The sequence below is a fragment of the Oncorhynchus kisutch genome, linkage group LG23, assembly GCF_002021735.2.
Source record: "Oncorhynchus kisutch isolate 150728-3 linkage group LG23, Okis_V2, whole genome shotgun sequence".
Taxonomy (NCBI): domain Eukaryota; kingdom Metazoa; phylum Chordata; class Actinopteri; order Salmoniformes; family Salmonidae; genus Oncorhynchus; species Oncorhynchus kisutch.
The window spans coordinates 35,238,477-35,257,500 of NC_034196.2; the positions used below are offsets into that span (position 1 = coordinate 35,238,477).

Here is a 19,024-nt window from a genome sequence, read left to right on the forward strand (position 1 = left end):
AGAGAGACAATACAATCAAACCAAAACACAGGACGAGGACAATGTCCAATAAAAATGTGAAAAGCAGTAACTAGGGCGGCAGTACCTTGGGGGAGCTGAGAGTGGGGGAGCTGGGGTAGGAGGCACTGGAGGCCGTGTCAAGGTTCTCTGTGGAGGAGAACGAGGGCTCCTCCTGATCCTGCTTCAGCAGGCAGGGTAGGCTGCTGTTAGCACTGCCAGGGACAAGCTGCATATCTGGAGGGATCATCGAAAACCACACACACAAAAGGATCAAACAGGGGACTACAGTATATACCTAAAACAAGCAAGTCTGACGAAGATGGTACAATGTGAAAGGAGAGAGGATCGGTTTTGTGCTGATGTTTTACAGTTGACCGTGGTCAAATAAGGAGGAGTTAGTGTCCCATTGAGCAAACCATTCCAGAGTACAACAACCAGAGTGCACACATGCAGGAGAGAGACAGGCAGCGAGAGACAGACAGGCAGAGACACAGGTGTGCTGTACAAGTCAGTGCCCTGGTTAAACCACATAGGAGAAGGTGTGACTATCAGACCCATACAACACAGTGGTGTTATCACCACAATGTTCCAGCCCAGTGTTCATTCCCCATGCAGTCTTTAGGGCTGAGTCTCAATAGTCTAAAGTTGCTTCCTCTCCTTTTCTCTATCTGCACGGACCTGAAAACACAGGCTAGAGAAAAATGGCGGATGCCCGGGAGCTGCTTTCACCTGTCCAGTCCTTTTTATGTCAGAGCAGATGAAGGAGAGGAAAGGAAGCCACTTTAGACTATCGAGAACACACCCGGACGATGTGTGACTATCAGACCAGAAAAGCACAATGGTGTTATTATCAAACAGTCTTACAGCCCAGTGTTTTCATTCCTCATGCAGCAGACGCCACTCCACCACTGTGATTATTAGTGTCCACTCGACAGACAGACATGGTCGTCTACCTGTGCTACTGCTCTCCTCCCTATCCACCTCGGCCTCACTCTTGCCACTGGTTTCGTAACCCAGGTCTTGCAGGTCCACCTGCACGCCCTTGTCTTCCTGCTCCAGAGGGGGCGCTAGAGGCAACACCCAGGCAGGCAGGGATTAACAAGAGAAGGTTCAGATTCTCTCTCTTTCGGCTTGATCAGATGCCGAGGGTGTGATGTCATCATTGCATTTGGATTGTGTCGTCAAACGTTAACATTTGATGTAACAATTGAATCACACAGGCAGTAGTTTAATCTACACAGAGCCAGTCACTGTCATTCGTTGTCATGCTATGCGAAGCTCCCTTTAGTGCATCAAAAACAGTAACCGAAAGGCTTGGCTGTCATGCTCGACACACCAGCACATGCACTTCTTGCAATAGAGGTCTATGCGCATTTATAAAAACACAGCTCAGCAAAGTGCAGGTTGCACACATTCTTCTAAGAACGTATGTCAAGACAAACATTTTCAAACAAAAAGCTGATTCCAAATTCCTGACGTTGTGTTGTTCTGTCTAGATCTGTGCTTTAAATGAATCTTGAAAAGTAGGCAACAGATCCGGCTCGAAGGGCCATATAAGAAATAGTAAGAAGGTATGTCATTTTTAAATATATGTATGAATCTTATCAACAATTTCACCTCAATTATTGTTCCCTTACCTCTCTGTGTTGCTACATGACTGGTCTTCTTGGAGGAGTTCTGCAGAGCTATGATGGACTGAGCCATGGCCAGCTTCTCCTCCAGGCTCTTACAGGCCCTCTTCCTCTCCTTCAAAGCCTTCTGAAGGCTTTCCAGCTGGGCCTGGACATCTTGTGGTGGTACCCAAGCTCCAGGCTCCATCGTCTTGGCTTCCCTCTCCCTGCGTCCCCTCTCCTCCTGCAGGTCGTAGAAGGCCTTCTGGAGGAGGCAGATGTTATGGTGGAGCTCTAGGGGAGAGGGGGTTTCAGCACCAGGGGTGGTGTGTCGTGTGGGGTTCTCACTGGTCTGTTGGTGGGTGGGTTCAGTGGAGCCCAGGTCGTCCAATGCTTCTCTCTCCTGTAGAGTTCTCTGTAGTCTGTCTAGCTGCTGTTGTAAGTCAGAGCTGGTTTGAGCTGCTCTGGTCGTGGTAGAGGTGCTAGTGCTCGTGTTGGTACAGTGAGCTGTGAGTGAGCCTATGGCCGACTCGGCTGCTCTGAGACACTCAGAGAGATGCTTGGCAACCTGCTCAGATCCTAGGCTGCTCTTCACATCAGACGCAAACTTGCTTCTTCCATGATGTTTTCCCCAACCTCTCTGTTCCTTTGTTTCATTCCCTCTCGGAATCTCATTCAGGTCTTCTGGCTGCCTGCCGTAATTGCCCTCCAGGCCTGCGGGGGCAGTGTTGGCAGTGTCCTGCTGTGCTGCGACAGCCTCCTCAGCTGACCTCAGCCTATCCTGCAGCTCGACGTTCAGCCGGCTCTGCTCCCACAGCGCCTCCTGCAGGGAGTCCGCTTGCTTCTGCAGCTCCGCGTTGAGGCTCATGGGGTACCCCGAAGGCCCTGGAACCGAGGTTTTCAGGACCAGAGGGTCAAGAGAAGCACTGACCTGCCGTAAGGCCGCCTCCAGCCTCGCGCACAGCTCCTGGGGGTCCAAATGACCGTCCATGGTGTTGGCGGATGACGAGGTGCCGGGGAGCGAGACAATGGCCACCTCGACCATGTTGAGGCACTCCACCAGCTGGGTGTTGAGTCTCTCTTTCTCCTCAAGGGCTTTCTGGAGCTCAATGCACTGTCTCTGGAGTTTGTACTCTGAACCAGAGCCTAGTACTCCACCCTGGCTGTTTCTGTCCAGGTTGCAGGCTGTAAGATAAGTGATGGTGGACTCGGCGGCCTGCAGGGCTTCCATATAATGACAGTTGAGCCGGTCTTTCTCCCGGAGCTGGGCCTGAAGTTCGTCCCACTCAGCCATCTGCTCCTCCAGACGGTCTATCAGCTGCTCCTTGTCCTGGCACTCCTGGTGGAGGAGCTCCAACTGGGATAGGAGTTCGGCGTCAGTGGGGGCCTGAGCTCGGAGGAACTCCATCTCCAGGCCCTGTCTGGTAGTCCCCCTAGTGGTGCTGCTATGGTTAGAGCCTGGGCTGCAGTGCTGGGCGGCTCTAGGAGAGCTGTGGGAGTCAGAGTCTGACGTTTGCTGGTCATGGTGGTGGTCCAGGCCTAGTTGATGTAGTACGTCTCCTCTCAGATGTTCAGAGAACTCGTCTGACGCCTGGTTTACCGACTCCCTGCTGCCAGCAGTGTCTGTTTTGTTGTGTCTCACGGGGACGGGCAGGCGAGATTTGACACCAGCCTGCAATACAGAAACAATCAGCAGAGCAGTAATATTAAAATGTGTGCAAGTCTCCTCTTTACTTCATGTTTCTTTCTCATTTCAATGACAGTACTTACCCCATGTCTTGCGATGCGATATGAATGTCCCTTGGCAGGCTGTGTGTGGCTGTTCCCCTGTGTGGCATGACCATCTCCCTGTGCTTTCCCCCTCTCTTCTCCTTCAAGCAGTTTCTCTCTACCATGAGCTCCTCCCTCCTGCTCCAAACGCAGCCTCTCCATCTCCTGGGTCATCGTCACCACCATGTCCGGCTGACTATCCGACAGGGTCTCTACGTCCACCACCGCTTCAGTCCTCTCCAGCTGCTCCTTCAGCAACTGGATAATCTTGCGGTGACCTTTTGCCTCTGACCTCAGCCTCTCCAATGTCTTGCGAAGGTCGCCCTGTGCGTCGCCGATGTCGCCCAAGGTATCGGCGCTCTCCTTGGACTCCTTGGATTTCTCCTCCTTTAATTGACCCCTCAGGTCCACATTCTCTGACCGCAACCTCTGTAGCTCCTCCCTAAACACACATAATTATTAGTGGAAAAGCACAATCGCTTTCCTCCTCCTCCTTATGAAAATGTACCCACCCCCCTTAAAGCACAGGAATTAGATAGAAGATGAAGGTGACTCACCTGAGGTGGTTGACTGATAAGGCCCCACAGTCAGACAGAAGAGAACAAAGCTGCTCCCAGTTTCTGTCCCTCTCCACCTCTCCCTGCTGGCTGCTCTGTGACTGGCTCTCACTGGTGGCTTTGGAAGACCAGGGAGGCCATATCCCTCTCTGGATCTGGGCCAGGGTACTGCTCACAGTCACATCAGCAGATTGGTGGCCGTCATTCAGCCTTCCATCTACCACCTGAAAGGGGAATTTTTCAGAGTGTATGAGAAGTACTGTACATGGTATGGTGCATAATGCTCAATGTATACAAAATTCCAAGGAACTCCTCAGATTAGGAAAAACATACCCACAACACATATTTAATGTGCTCTAATTGCTATGGTTCTTTAGGATGCATAAAATAACTAAACATGTATTTTCCTTATCACCCATCTTTAATCAGCCCTGCCTACCTGTCCAAGGCCGCTGTCCGTCTGGCTCCCTCTGTCCTGGCCAGAGTCACTGTGGACTCTGTCACTGTGCGGTGACTTTTTCTCCTGTCTCCGCTCTAGATGCTGCTATAGTAATGGGATGGGAGGCGTATGTGACACATGGCTTTGTAACGGAAAAAAAAATGCAATGAGGAAACAGAATTCATAAGACAACACGGCACCACAGCAAAGGCAGAATGGCGTGACAGCGACGTGTCTTAATGTGGCATGGGGTAAGAAAAGACTGTTTCATGGGACACATAAGAAAGAACAGGGATGGAGTTAGGAGGGTGGAAAGAGATGGTAAATGCTGTGTACTACAGAGACATAATGCATTAGTTAAGAGGTCAAACAGATATAGGACACAGTACTGCAGATGTAAAAGTGTTTGGTAAGGAGACAGAACAAACTAACATACATCAGTGAGGGTTCAGGGTCACAGGTTAGATCAGTAAGAGGTTAGGGGGGAGGATTAGAATGAAGCTGTGCCCAGGGCCCAGGGTCATTTGTGGAATATTAGATTTCTACAAAGCACTATCTTCCCATTGAGATGCATTACTTTGAAAATGTTTAACAGTCTCTTTAAAAACGTCAGGTTTGTGATGAAGACATGCAAGAGATCTGTAGTTCATTCATTGCTGTGATCATTGATCTCCTGAAGAAGATATCCCCGTTCCTTTCCTTCTGTGCCACCAGATGTTTGGATATACTGCTGAAGTTACCTGGTTGTTAGCTAGTTAGTCAAAGGGCTAACATGCTTGAACAAAGTGTAAACAAATGGTAGAGCGGCTCTCTGCGAAAGTACTTTTTGAACGGCCCACACGATGGTTTTTGAATGTAAAATGTGAGCCCAGCGTCCCACTAAAATGTGGGTGAGTAATTTTGACCTGGTTGGGCTAGAAGCCAGACGTTTTCGCTGTAGTAATGGTACAACCATGACGCTAATGAATCTGCACTCGTGTGTATCTCTTAGATTTTTTTCATAGTCGCACAGTGCTCCTAAAATGAAACTCATGGTCTCACAGCAAAATATTTATTTGTTTCTCGCACTTTAAAGCTGTGTCCAGAGCATCAGGAAGCACTACTTCTGGTCTGCATTCAGTAGGTTTTTACATTCTGGAACGATCAATTGAATGGAAACGGTGCTGTACTGAACAACCAGTCAAAAAAATGGGTAGGGTTTGGGGAACGCTGTCAGTATGGCTAATGCCCTTTAAATAGGTCACTCATTTCTTCAAGCCACACCTCGCCACACCCAGCAAATAGGAGCAAACATACGGGTCTGTTCAAGAACATTTGTGAAATATGTTGTTCAGTATAAACCGTTCCGCAACGTAGCAAACATTCAAGCAAACTGAACACACCTCCGAATTCCAAATCGACCACTAGCACTAAGCACAAGAGCCTACATATAGATCTACATGGATCTGTCAGCTAGAAACAATACAGTAATAACTTAACCTTCCTCTCTGATAGAATTTCCACCATATTAAATGCACTTTTCCAATCATTTATGATCTACAGAAGTGCCAAGGTGACTGTCAAATGGGTCGATTTGAAATTGGACATACCTCTTTCCCGGAGCTGCTTTGTGATAGGTTGTGGTCTGAGCCCTCAGTCAATGAGAGCGTCCTCTGCAGGTCCTCATTCACAGCCAGCAGTCTACTGACATAGTCCTGCAGCTCAATCACCTACAGGAGATACAATGACGTTAGCAACTCATCAGTAGTGATGTACACCTTGCATTAACCACTAGCATTGGATTCTTAGAAACAATAAAAACTGTGTTTCCCTCCAGTTTAGCCCGTCGGCTAGATGCCAGAATAAAACTACATTATTTAAAGGAAAGAGGTATGATAATGTATAAATAAAATAACATTAAGTATGATCATGTATGAATCAAATATGACATATGAAGTATAATGCAGTGAAGTAAAAGCTGACCTTCTGTCGGAGCTCCTCTACAGACAGATGGTCCAGGCCCTCCCCCTCTCCTACACAGATACTCATGTAGGACGTCTGGTCGGCCATGAAACTACCCAGGGTGTCAGCTGGAACAGAGGAGTTACTTACTACCAATATACAGACTGCACTTTAACTTCAGGTATGCGCCACTTTATATTTAAAGGAACACTCCTTTAAGTCTCTGACTGACTAACACCAAGGAACCCAGGGTTGTGCACTCTAAAGAGACCCTGCAGTTCAAGCGTCTCCTCGAGTTTCCCATCCCGGCTCTACTGCCATTGTCAATGTGCTGAGACATCGTCAGGGTTTGTGATGATGCGATAGCACAGTATTCTGGTTCTCACCGGTGTCATTGGTGGCACCCACCCCTCCCCCGCGGTTCTTGATGACTCCGAGGCGGGCCTGCAGGGAGGCGTTCCAGCGCTGGGTGTCCTCCAGCTGATGCCTGACACTCTGCAGCTCCCTGGGGTCAACGTGGCCCTGGCCCTCGCGCCCTGCAGAGACATGATTGGGTTAGAGAGAGACGGAGGACCAGGGTGTTCTTTAGGCACTAACGTAACAGGCGTAAAAGAAAATGACTGAGCAGAGGTCCCACACCCAGTTTTAGGTGGAAAAGGAAGCTAGGTTGAATTAGCTGTATTCATGTAAACCGGATACATCCGGTAGTTGGCAACTCTGCTAAGGGTGTTTAGGCACCAAACGGAAGAATAAGGACTAAAACAGGCAGGGACTGCCTGGACTTTACAACATCTTAAAGCGTTTTTCTACGATGTGTGCTAATGAATACACCGCAGATGTTTTTACAATGTGTCCCATCTTAAAGCAATGTGAATATTCTTGGTCCACTAAAAGTCCTATTTAACCATAACCGAGTCTTTATTTAACTGCAAAGAGTGACTGGCTGCAACCCACCAATCCATGATTCCTAGTTCGAGAGACCAAGACAAGATGAATAAAACACTATCTACTGAATCTACTCTTAGAAAGGTGGGGTGAAACACTTGAAAAAGTAAGAAATATGCTCACTGTTTGCTACTCCAAAATGTGATCTTTAGTAAAGCTTTGGTTCTCCTTGTATGTTGGGTCACCACACTTCATTTAAGATCACCTCTGGGAGCAACACACATTAGCTTCTGCCCTTTCCAGTTCCTATGTTACGTTTGGAAGTGTATGTTTAGTTTGTGTTTATCAAGATCACATAATCGAGCATGAATAGAAACCTTATGCACAGGAGAACTATGCATAAAACAGAAATATCAACACTCAACAGCCTGGGGTTTGGGTCTCTGCATGTAGAGTTACATAAGGAAAGAGTCCATGGAATAACGCGTCAAGTGCACCCATGTTGTCTACATTCTATTATACACACAGGTTCATTCAAATCATTCTACATGCGGTACTGAATTCAACCACCTAGATTGGAATACTCAGTGAATATCTAACATTAGGAACACCTTCCTAATATTGAGTTGCACCCCTCCCTTTTGCCCTCAGAACATAGACTCTACAAGATGTCGGAGCGTTCCACAGGGATGCTGGCCCATGTTGACTCTAACGCTTCCCACATTTGTGTCAAGTTGCCTGGATGTCCTTTGGGTGGTGGACCATTCTTGATACACACGGAAAACTGTTGAGCGTGAAAAGCACAGCAGCGTTGCCGTTCTTGACACAAACAGGTCAACTGGCACCTACTAACATACCCTGTTCAAAGGCACTTAAATATTTAGTCTTGCCCATTCACCCTCTGAATGGCACACACACAATCCATGTCTAAAGGCTTGAACACACTTCTTTAACCCATCTCCTCCCCTTCATCTACACTGACTGAAAGTGGATTTAACATCAAGAAAAGGATCATCCAGGTGAAAAACCTGTATTTACCTGTTCAGTCTCATGGACAGAGCAGGCGTTCTTAATGTTTTGTACATTCAGTGTACGTACAAGTCACTCTTACAATGTATCCAATTTCAGTGTGTAGTTGTTGCTTTAGCTTTCTGTAACTTTATAGCAAGTACGGTCTGCATGTGTAGGTGCATATTATGTCATGATTGCAAGGTGTCCCAATATCATTTCCATTCTAGAATGCCCTTCTTGCCAATAAGAAATTATTCAACACTGCTGTGGTATAAAATATAAATAATGGACCAAATAAAATGTATCGTACACTGAACAAAAATATAAACGCAATAAGTAAAGTGTTGGTCCCATGTTTCATAAGCTGAAATAAAAGATCCCAGAAATGTTCCATATACACAAAAAGCTTATTTATCTCAAATTGAGCACAAATTAGTTTACATTGCTGTTAGTGAGCATTTCTCCTTTGCCAATATAATCCATCCATCTGACAGGTGTGGCATATCAAGAAGCTGATTAAACAGCATGACCATTGCACAGGTGCACCTTGTGCTGGGGACAATAAAAGGCCACTAAAACATGCAGTTTTGTCACAACACAAGGTCACAGATGTCTCAAGTTGAGGGAGTGTGCAATTGGCATGCTGACTACAGGAATGTCCACCAGAGCTGTTGCCAGATAAGTGAATGTTCATTTCTCTACCATAAGCCACGTGTTGTTTTAGAAAATTTGGCAGTACGTCCAACTGGCCTCACAACCACAGACCAAGTGTAGAGCGTCGTGTGGGCAGTTTGATGATTTCAACGGTGTGTACAAAGTGCCCCATGGTGGCGGTGGGGTTACGGTATGGGCAGGCATAAGCTACGGACAACGAAAACAATTGTATTTTATCGATGGCACCATGACAAGATCCTGAGGCCCATTTTTGTGACCAACAGATTGCATATCTGTATCCCAGTCATGTGAAATCCATAGATTAGGGCCTAATTAATTCATTTAAATTGACTGATTTCCTCATATGAACTGTAACCCCGTACAATCAATGAAATTGCTTGTATTTTTTTTCTGTATTTTATATTTAACTAGGCATGTAAATAAATTCTTATTTACAATAACGCCTAGGAATAACGCCTATTTACAATAACTGCCTTGTTCATGGGTAGAACGACAGATTGTTACCTTGTCAGCTTGGGGAGTCGATCTAGCAGCCTTTCGGTTACTGAGCCAACGCTCTAACCACTAGGCTACCTGCCACCCCGTAATAAATATAAAGCCACTATAAAGAGCAATTCGCTCTACTGAGCAGCATTGAATACAAGCCCAAGGCATCTTACCTATATTTATATAGCTGGCTCTCTTTATAGGGGAGGAATGGTATGAACTGGTAGGCAGATGGGCGCACGCACACACACACACAGGCTGCACCATAGATGAATAAATCATCAGGTTCAGGCGGTCACACCTATACAGAGTTCTCTCACTGGCACCTGGCCTCATCAATCAAGGTTCTATGTTGGTATGTGTCCTAACACTGCATCCACTGAAGCCTTGCACTACTAAACAGTGACATTCCATCACTCTATGTCATTGAATTCAGTTCAGCATGTAGGATGATTTTATCGACCTATGTTTATGTTTTGTAAACAACTTGGGTAATACGCTTCACAAGCAAGTGCACACTGTGGAAGAAGGGTAGAGAACAGGGAAGCAGCCACAGAGAGGTTTGCTCTGTAACTGCCCCAACCAACCCTGTAGGCTGTAATTGAAACAGCTTACAGATGGCTTGATAAGAGTGTGTGGGTACTAACTGCTATGTTTCTAATAGAGCAGACATTGGATAAGTGACAATGATTTCATGTGATATGCGAGTGAAGTAATGCAACGAGACAGACATAGATTTTTAATGGATAAACAAAAACAAAAGTAGAAAATAAGCAAATGAGTAAAGGTAAGCTGTAAGTGAGGAAGACAGACGGACAGAAACACATGCATTATGTTTTATTTTGCAGAGTAGCTCAACCAGGACAAAGGAAATTACTTTCCAGGTGAGATGATGAGTTTATAGGAGGTGCCAGTGGGGACATTAACAGAGTAGAGAAAAAAACGTAGGCTATTGCGGTCTTGTTTTAGACATGCAGAACGGGAGGATGCTAATGATGAAGATGACAGTGAACAGAAGACAGCAAACAGATGAAAAAATGACCAGGTGGACAGCAGGCGTGGAAACACCAGGCAGTGTTAGAACATGTAGCGACCAAACTGACCATGGTTGATAGCATGCATGCATGTGTGTGCCTCTCTCTCTTTCTAAGATAGTATAACTTCCTATTAAAGTACCATGAATAAAATGTTAGTGTTGGACATTTTAAATAATATAGTGGGTCTCAACTTCCTCAACTCAATATAGACATTGTTCATTCAGCTTCAGCCAGCTGTCTAGTTCAGGAAACAAAGGATCAGAACCCCTCCTCCCTCTCATTCTTTCCTCCCTTGTCTCCCCCTCCTCTGTGCCCTTCCTAGTTCCATCTCTCTAGTCTCCCCCTCCTCTTCTGTGTACTACTACTGCACCTTCTTTTGAGAGCTTGGTTCTGGCGATCTCTCTTTCCAGGTCTTCTCTGAGCTCCTCGTTGCTCCGGATCCCTTCTTCCAGCTGCTGTCTGAGGAGAGTCACCGCTGTCAGCTCCATCTGGAGGGCGTGAAGACGCTGGGCACTGCAAAACACACAATGTATGAATTACTATTCCACATATATACACACAAGTAGACAAATCTAATTGTATGTGTCACATGCTTCGTAAACAGGTGTAGACTAACAGTAAAATGCTTACTCAACGATACAGAAAATTATTTTTAAATAATAGAAAAACAACATGAGGAATAAATGAGTGACACAATGAGTAACGATAACGTGGCTATGTACACGGTGTACCAGTAGACAATATCTGTCTGTGGAGACACCGGGTATTGCAACAAAAAAAGAAACCCTTTTGAATGCCACACCAACCAAAGCATATAAAAAAGGACTTTGGTAAGGCCATTTCAATTACATGGCAATATGTGGATTTAATCCACTCTGTGATAATGGTCCAGATACCTGTCCTGTTCCTTGACGGTGCGAACCAAGCTGGAGTAGAGCTGCTGCTCGGCCCTCAGGGCTCGGTTCAAAGAGCGGTGCTCCACCTGCAGGTCAGCCAACAAGGGCAGGACCTGGGGAGGGAGGGGAGCACAGGTCAAAGGTCAGATGCCACTCAATCAGTTGCTATACAAGGGTCATATTCATTGTGCATGCAATGGGAGTCGCTTTAAAATGTTTCGAAATGAAAAATGAGTGATCGTTATTGGACAGGTCCAGGTAGTCCCGCCATGTGTCAGTCAGTTTTGGTGCCTAATGAACAGGACCCAGGTCACGGTGGGTTTATTCTCATGCTGGACTGTTTTTGACATGCAGACCAAAGAGTTAGCCTTTTCAAATTGTGACTGTGTTGTTGAACACTTTATTTTCACACAATTAAACCAGACATCACAAAAGGTTGTGACTTTATTGATTTTTGATGTAACACTCGACTATGGTACATTCAGACATAGCCATTCTTCTGAAGATAGATGGCACACTACAGCTCATAAATACGTTTCAGGCAGGGCTTGCTTTTGCGTGGTGCTACCTCTTGTTGGCTGTCACCACCGATGATGGTCCTCTCCCGCTGAGGGAGGCCAGGGAGCGAGTGCGTCACCCCGGCTTCAGCAGCCTGATCCTGGGGCTCCTTGGTCTGATTCTCCCCTCTCTGGCCCAGACACTGGTGGAGGTCCTGTCAGCATATACACAGCAGAGAGACTCTGACGTCAAACTAGTTACAGCAAATGAAAAAAGTGCCCTCGAAGGGGTTTTAAAAAATGAATGCATTGAAGTGAAAGTATCGCTCAGATGTGTTAATTTCCTTTTGGAATTTACAATGACTGCAATATATTATTTATAACTGAGCCATGCTCAAGAGGTAGTACAGGTGGTGATGGCCAAAATCAGTTCAAGGACAGCCAGGTTAACCCTGTGCAAGCTACCTATGAAACCAGATGGCACCAGGTAACCTCCTGAGCCTGCTTGAGTGTGTGTATAGGAGTGTCTGTGTAGATTAGTAGCCGTGTGTGAGGAGACCACTGGCCATCCACTCACGTTTATAATCTCGTCCTTGGTCTCCAGGGTGGTGGTGAGGGACTCTATGCTGGCCGCCTGGCCCTCGATACGCCCCTCCAGCTCAGACAACACTGACTGGAGATCAGCCAGGGACATCTGGAACACAGGAGAACAATGGGATAGAATGAAGACATTGACCCAAGGTCCATTTTCGATTATCCTAATAGTCACGATTTAGACTTGTGGAGGGTAATCTAATGATTCTGATCTGTACACAGGTTATTTTTTTACCAAGAGCAAAAAAATAATAATAATGTTAACGCAATGACAAACCAACAAAGGATCAAGAAAGTGAAAGTGAATCACTTTCTTATTCATCATTCAAAAATAGTGTATTCTTTGACCAGAGTAAATGGGAAAGGGGGATACCTAGTCAGTTGCACAACTGAATGCAATCAACCGAAACGTGTCTTCCGCATTTAACCGGACTCCTCTGAATCAGAGGTCGGGCGGGGGTGCTTTAAATCGACACCCATGTCATCGGCGCCCGGGAAGCAGTTGTTGTTGGGACTTTTTTCCCACCTTGCCGGCTCAGGGATTTGAGTCAGCTGCAGTATGACTATTCTCACCTTGAGCTCATTCTCCCTCTTCAGAGACTTGTTGAGAGCCTCAGTCTTCTGAGCCAACTCCTTCTTCAGGATGACCACTGTCTTCTTGATGAGAGGGACCTTCTCCATGCTGTCTTCGTTGTTGTTCCTCTTGGAGAGGTCACCTACAGAGGGAACAAAACCAGTAGAGGACATTAGTGGGGGCAGGGTGTTGGTGGACAAAGACAGTTTGTACTTCAGGCCAACTGCTGTTTTGTTCATTGGTATGTCAAACTGTTCAGCACAGCTTGCAGCTTTAAGAGGTAAAGCCTCTCACCTTCCCTCTCCTCCAGTCTCTCCTGCAGCAACTGGATTGTCTGTCTGAGCTCCAGCACCTGGGACGGTGCAGGTTCCTTCTGCCTTAACTCAGCCAGGAACTGGTCCCTCTCCCGGCCGCGCTCCAGAAGTTTCTGGCAGAGGAAATCGAAAGCTAAACACACCGGCTCTCATAACCTTGCCATTAACTTTATTCAACGTTGTTCTACCAAGACAAATCAAGGATGGCCAATGTGCAGGTTTTGTTCAAGCCCAACATTAACAAAACTATATATATTTTTTCCTTTCCTTTTTTTTCTTTTTTACTTGTGAGGTGCTTTAGAGCTGGGCAGGAGCAAAATGCTGCACATATTGTAGCCAGCCATGATTTAAATCCTAAACTATCAAAAACACAAAATAGTTGTGTACTCTGCACCTATCCAAATAACTCTGTCCAAACTCACAATGATGATGGATTCCTTCTCGGTCAGCAAGGCCCTGAGCTTGGCCATCTCCAGGTAACCCTCCTGTGTTGCAGTGGAACTAAGTTTCTCAGCGGAGGCCAGCTGCTGCTGCCGGGTACACAGCTGTCGCCTCAGCTCCTCGATCTCCTGGATGCGCTCAGACAGTGTCCTGTTATAGTGCTCTGCTGACTCCTGGAGGGAGAGAAAACATGAGATCATAAACACTAACCCTCCTGTAAAAATATTACAAGGTTAAGAATGGTTAGAATGTGAGTGTGGATGTTGTTAGACAGACTTTCTCATCACAATAAATCAACCAGTAAAAGTGCCTCCAGTGTGCATGTGTGTACCTTGAGAAGCTGGTCCTTGCTGCCGATTGTGGCCAGCAGGCCCTCCACGGCGCTCTCGTTGTCCGCCACCAGCCTCTCACGGGCCTTGACCGCGTCCACCAGCATGGCCTCTGCCACCTTTAACCTCTGACCCATCTGCTCTGCAAGGTCACGGGCCTGAGACTGGGACTGGCTCAGCAGGGCACTTGCCATCGCCTACACACACAGACAGAGGAAGACCGAACAAAAGAAAAAGAGATTTGTTATTTGTCAATCTTTACTTATCCAACTTTATCCTTCTGGGATTAATCTCTTTTGCAAGATATACTAGGTCAATATTATATCAAATCAATAGATCATTGAACGACAGCGTGTTTGGTGAATGATGTCACTGTTTTGTGAGTATTGATGCCTGTGTTAAAAGAGTCTTTATGTTCAGGTAATAATTTGTGAGTGTCAGCTAGTAATACATGGGATTTACTTTCTCCTTATTTGTCTTCCTACCTCCATGTCCTTGGTCTTGCCCTCCAGGGACAGCTGCAGCTGACTGATGATGGAGTCCTTCTCCCTGCAGGCTCGGTTCAGGTTGTCCTCCACATCCTGCTTGGCACGCTGCAAGTTCTTCATAGTGTTGGCAAGGTGCTGCAGCTCCACGTCCTTCTCCTTGATCAACGCGTCAAAACTCTGCAGGGAGCAATGGAGAGTGAGAGACCAGTGTTGTAGACTCTCCATTCAACATGATGTTTACCCTAGCAGTCCTTGCAACAACTCCATTTAAGAGGTAGTGTGTGACTTAATTCAATATGATATGCAGGGTTGGTGTCAATTCCATTTCAATTCAGTCAATTTAGTAAGTAAATTAAAAATCTAATTCTCCTCAATGAGGGAAATTGGAGGAGTTTACATTTTTGTTGACTAACTAAACTGACTGAATTGAAATGGAATTGACTCCAATGCTGGTGGGGTGATCATGGTCCCTTACGTTGATGGTGTCCTCATTGTGAGACAGCAGGTTGTTGAGTCTCTCCAGGTCCCTCTCCTTCTCCCTGAGTGACAGACGCAGCTGGTGGATCTCGTTGTCTTTCTCTTCTAGCGCTGAAAACTTCTCATCCAGCGCTTGCTGTGGAGGAGCCATACGGAATATTGAAATTAAAAGACCAAAGGCATACAATGTTCATCAGATCAGAGCGAGAGAGAAAGATCGACATCCTGTTCGTGACAATCTTCATTTTTAATGACGTTGTTCATTAAATCATTCCATTTCCAAAGTACACTTTGGCAATATGTACATTTTTACATCATGCCAATAAAGCAATTGATCTGAGAGAGAGAGAAATATTTGACATTTCAAACATTGATAGAAAGCCCACCTCCAGAGCCTTTTCTTTTTCTTTCAGTCGTTCTCGCAGCTTTGACAGCATAGTGTCACTTTCCTCAGGACTTCTGCTCTGCTCCATGTCTCTCATCATGTTCATGTACTCCTGATAGAGGGAGAAGAGAGAGAGAAGAGGCAGACAGAGAAAAGAGGGAAAAAAGCAACAGCAAGAACAAGATCGAATAGAGGGACAAAAAGAAAAAGACGTTAAGAACAAAGTTTTTCCCAGTTCCCGTGCTACATTTTAGTCATTTAGCAGACACCTCTTATCCAGTGACTTATAGTAGAGCGCATACATTTTCATATATACACACTTTGGGGTCACTTAAAAATGTCCTTGTTTTGAAAGAAAAGCACATTTTTTTACCATTAAAATATCACCAACTTGATCAGAAATACAGTGTAGAGATTGTTAATGTTGTAAATGATTCTTGTAGCTGAAAACGGCAGAATTTTTTATGGAATCAGCAACCATCACTCCATTATCAGCAACCATCACTCCTGTGTTCCAATGGTACATTGTGTTAGCTAATCCAAGTTTAGCATTTTAAAATGATAATTGATCATTAGAAAACCCTTTTGCATTATGTTAGCACAGCTGAATTATGTTAACACAGCTGAAAACTGCTGTGTTGATTTAAAAAAGTAATAAAACTGGCATTTTTTAGACTAGTTGAGTATCTGGAGCATCAGCGTTTCTGGGTTCGATTACAGGCTCAAAATGGCCAGAAACAAAATCTTTCTTCTGAAACTCGTCAGTCTATTCTTGTTCTGCGAAATGAAGACTATTCCATGCGAGAAAATGCCAAGAAACTGAAGATCTCATACAACACGGTGTACTACTCCCTTCACAGAATTGCTAGTATGGTGCTAGTACACCATATTTACCTAGTTCCATAGAAAAGGAATATATAGAACAGGCCTCACTAAATTGCTAGTGTTTGATACTCTAAGGCCCCTTCTATAGATTATATTTCTATGGTTTCACTTTTAGTTTCTCGAGCTCTCAGACTATCTACCTGTAGCTGCTGCTCCTTGTCGGCCAGGCAGGTGGTAAGGCGCTGGATGGTGACCTCGTGACTCTGCAGCCTCCTCTTTGTCTGCTCCAGCTGCTCCTGGTACTGCTGCTCCAGACTGGTTTCCCTCTCGCCCAGCTCACCGTTAAGCTTCTTTAGCTGGTTCTGCATCTCCTGCATGGCGTAGATAGTTTACCCAGTAAGCACAATACATTGAAAATACGTATTTTCAACGTCTTCTCAACCAAAAAGGGTCAAGAGTTAATTCCTGGTTGGATCATGTGGTTTAGCAAAAGCCCAGAAAATAAGTTGCCCTCAACTTTAGGGAAACTGGATGGCTTTGGGGAATATATTCTGCATTCTATTATGCACAGGTAAAACCACGTAGTTACATGGTAGTAAAACAAGCAGCCGTAGTAAACCTACAGAATGGGTTAAATAGGACGGCTTTTATACTTGCTCCCAGCTTGCCCATATCAAAGCTTTTCCACACAACGAAGTAGGACTGGGCAATATGGCCAAAATATATCACATTATTTTCTCACTTTTGACACTTCTGAATAACAAAAGTTCTAAATATGCTTCATGGGTAGTGCATGACCCTAGGATGGCAACAAATTAATCCTAAGTGGTTTTATTAAATGGGCTTTCTCCATTCTGATTGCATTGCTTTATACTGTTCAACCAAACTTACACCAAAAATAATAGGCCAAAACTGACAGTGGTCTTATTTGTAGAACATTGCATAGGAATCAAAATCCTATTTTGTAGCCTCTAACTCTGGTACTCGACCAATGGTTGCCATTTGCAAAGTTATTTGTTGAATTCCAACACTCACTTCCAGCATTCTAATACATTTCTTAATTTCCTTCATTTATTTGTTATTATTTACACACTGCTACAAATCACAATAAAATCTCAGTTTCGAATCGCAAAACGGATAGAATCTTGAGAAACACAATAGATATATTATCAGCACCTAAGTATCGTGATAATACCATATCGTTAGGTCCCTGGCAATTCCCAGGAAAACAATAGATATTCCTCCTGTGGCCTTACATTGAGAGCTTTGTCCCCCTTCTTCCTCTGCTGCTGCAGCTCCTCTAGCTCCTGCTCCAGCTGCTCCTTGGCCTGCTGCAGATCAGCCAGCTCCTGCTCCCTCCTGCCCAGGGAGCGCTGCAGCTTCTGCGCCTCCAGCCGCTTGGTGTGGTGCTCGCCCTGGAGCTGGGACAGCTCCGCCTGCTTCTCCATCAGCAGAGACTGGTGCTCTTCCGCACCCTGGGGGGAAAGCATGAATATGGATAGAGTTAGAGAAGCAGGAGACTTATTTTTGTATTTTGAGTGCATGTGTGTGCAACCCAGAATTCTGTATTGATGTGACCTCTGGCAAACACGCACAGATAGACATTACAGCCCTAAAGCAGAGTAGATCACACACTGCAGCTGCCTGCCAGATTTCACGATACCTTAAACTGTGTTTCGCGAATAACATCACATGACATAGCACTTCCATGCCCGACTGCGCAGTGAATGACGTAGCACACAGCCATTGGTTGATGCATGCAGCGCGAATGATGTATTGGGCCTGGAACGCAGCCAATGCTGTATCTGATCTGACTTGCCTGGTATTTCTGGAGCTGGGCTTTGTGCGCTGCCTCCCTGGCTTTGGCTAATGCCTCGTCCCTGTCCTCAATCTCATGGCACAGCTCTTCAATCTGGAACACACAGACAGAGACAGACGTGTTGGTGTGACAATGTTACATAAGCCCTCAGTCTGCGCAGCACAGAGATGGCATAGCATATGAGGCAATATATTTTTTAGTGGGCAACAAGTTGGTTACAGCAGTATTCTATCAAATTAGGTTATCATCAACATTTATTACAGTGTGAATATTATCTAATCAACCGCACCTCTTTTTCCTTTTCTTTGAGCACCAGACTGAGTCCCTGAATGGTTTTGTCTCGTTTCAGAGCGTTCTTCTTCTCCGAGCCCAGCTCGTTCTCAGTCTCCTCCAACTTACCAGACAGTACCTGTTCAAAAAATAAATAACAAGTGGTCACTTGTGGGCCTCTATAGCTAAGGTCGTGAGAGAATGGCACTTGTGGGCCTCTATAGCGAAGGTCGTGAGAGAATGGCACTTGCTTCGCCAAGATTCTGGGTTTGATTCCCAGGGCCACTCATATGTCAAATGTATGCACACATGACTGACAGTCACTTTAGATAAAAGCATCTGCTAAATTGCATATAATTAAGTAGCCAAAACAAGAGACAGTAAATTCAACTTCCTCCAACGTGTTCGATTAATCACAATGGTACATTTTGAATCCACCCTAAATATGTGCTTCTACCCCATAGCCATTTCTGTAGAACATGAAAGGATAGCCTAGTTGTATTCATTTCAAAATAGTGAAAATTCCATGATGAAAACATTTACCGGTATGTGTGTATATTTTCACTATTATTCTACACTGTGGAAAATATTTTTTAAATTAAGAAAAACGCTGGAATGCGTAGGGGAGTCCAAACATTTGACTAGTACTGTGTATATGTGTGTGTGTAGAGATATATACACTGCTCAAAAAAAGAAAGGGAACA

The 19,024-nt window shown here is 45.3% G+C and overlaps 1 protein-coding gene across 6 annotated transcripts in view; it reads right to left on the reverse strand.

Annotated features, from left to right (window-relative positions):
• cdk5rap2 (CDK5 regulatory subunit associated protein 2) overlaps nt 1–19,024 on the reverse strand; it is a 68,286-nt gene that overhangs the window by 23,316 nt on the left and 25,946 nt on the right. For 3 of the 6 annotated variants that reach the window (XM_020457584.2, XM_020457582.2, XM_031802841.1), the window contains exons 10-33: nt 18,340–18,459; nt 18,051–18,143; nt 17,488–17,706; nt 16,432–16,602; nt 15,408–15,518; nt 15,020–15,157; nt 14,542–14,721; nt 14,059–14,253; nt 13,709–13,900; nt 13,267–13,399; nt 12,972–13,114; nt 12,382–12,498; nt 11,876–12,019; nt 11,308–11,420; nt 10,782–10,924; nt 6,704–6,853; nt 6,339–6,445; nt 5,966–6,085; nt 4,377–4,481; nt 3,938–4,161; nt 3,381–3,822; nt 1,638–3,282; nt 954–1,067; nt 86–234 (exon numbers count right to left, since the gene is read on the reverse strand). In XM_020457584.2, the coding sequence (XP_020313173.1) occupies nt 86–234; nt 954–1,067; nt 1,638–3,282; nt 3,381–3,822; nt 3,938–4,161; nt 4,377–4,481; nt 5,966–6,085; nt 6,339–6,445; nt 6,704–6,853; nt 10,782–10,924; nt 11,308–11,420; nt 11,876–12,019; nt 12,382–12,498; nt 12,972–13,114; nt 13,267–13,399; nt 13,709–13,900; nt 14,059–14,253; nt 14,542–14,721; nt 15,020–15,157; nt 15,408–15,518; nt 16,432–16,602; nt 17,488–17,706; nt 18,051–18,143; nt 18,340–18,459 (5,268 nt within the window). The remainder of the gene's footprint in view (nt 1–85; nt 235–953; nt 1,068–1,637; nt 3,283–3,380; nt 3,823–3,937; nt 4,162–4,376; nt 4,482–5,965; nt 6,086–6,338; nt 6,446–6,703; nt 6,854–10,781; nt 10,925–11,307; nt 11,421–11,875; nt 12,020–12,381; nt 12,499–12,971; nt 13,115–13,266; nt 13,400–13,708; nt 13,901–14,058; nt 14,254–14,541; nt 14,722–15,019; nt 15,158–15,407; nt 15,519–16,431; nt 16,603–17,487; nt 17,707–18,050; nt 18,144–18,339; nt 18,460–19,024) is intronic. The other 3 variants (XM_020457583.2, XM_031802842.1, XM_031802840.1) reach the window with 2 other exon arrangements.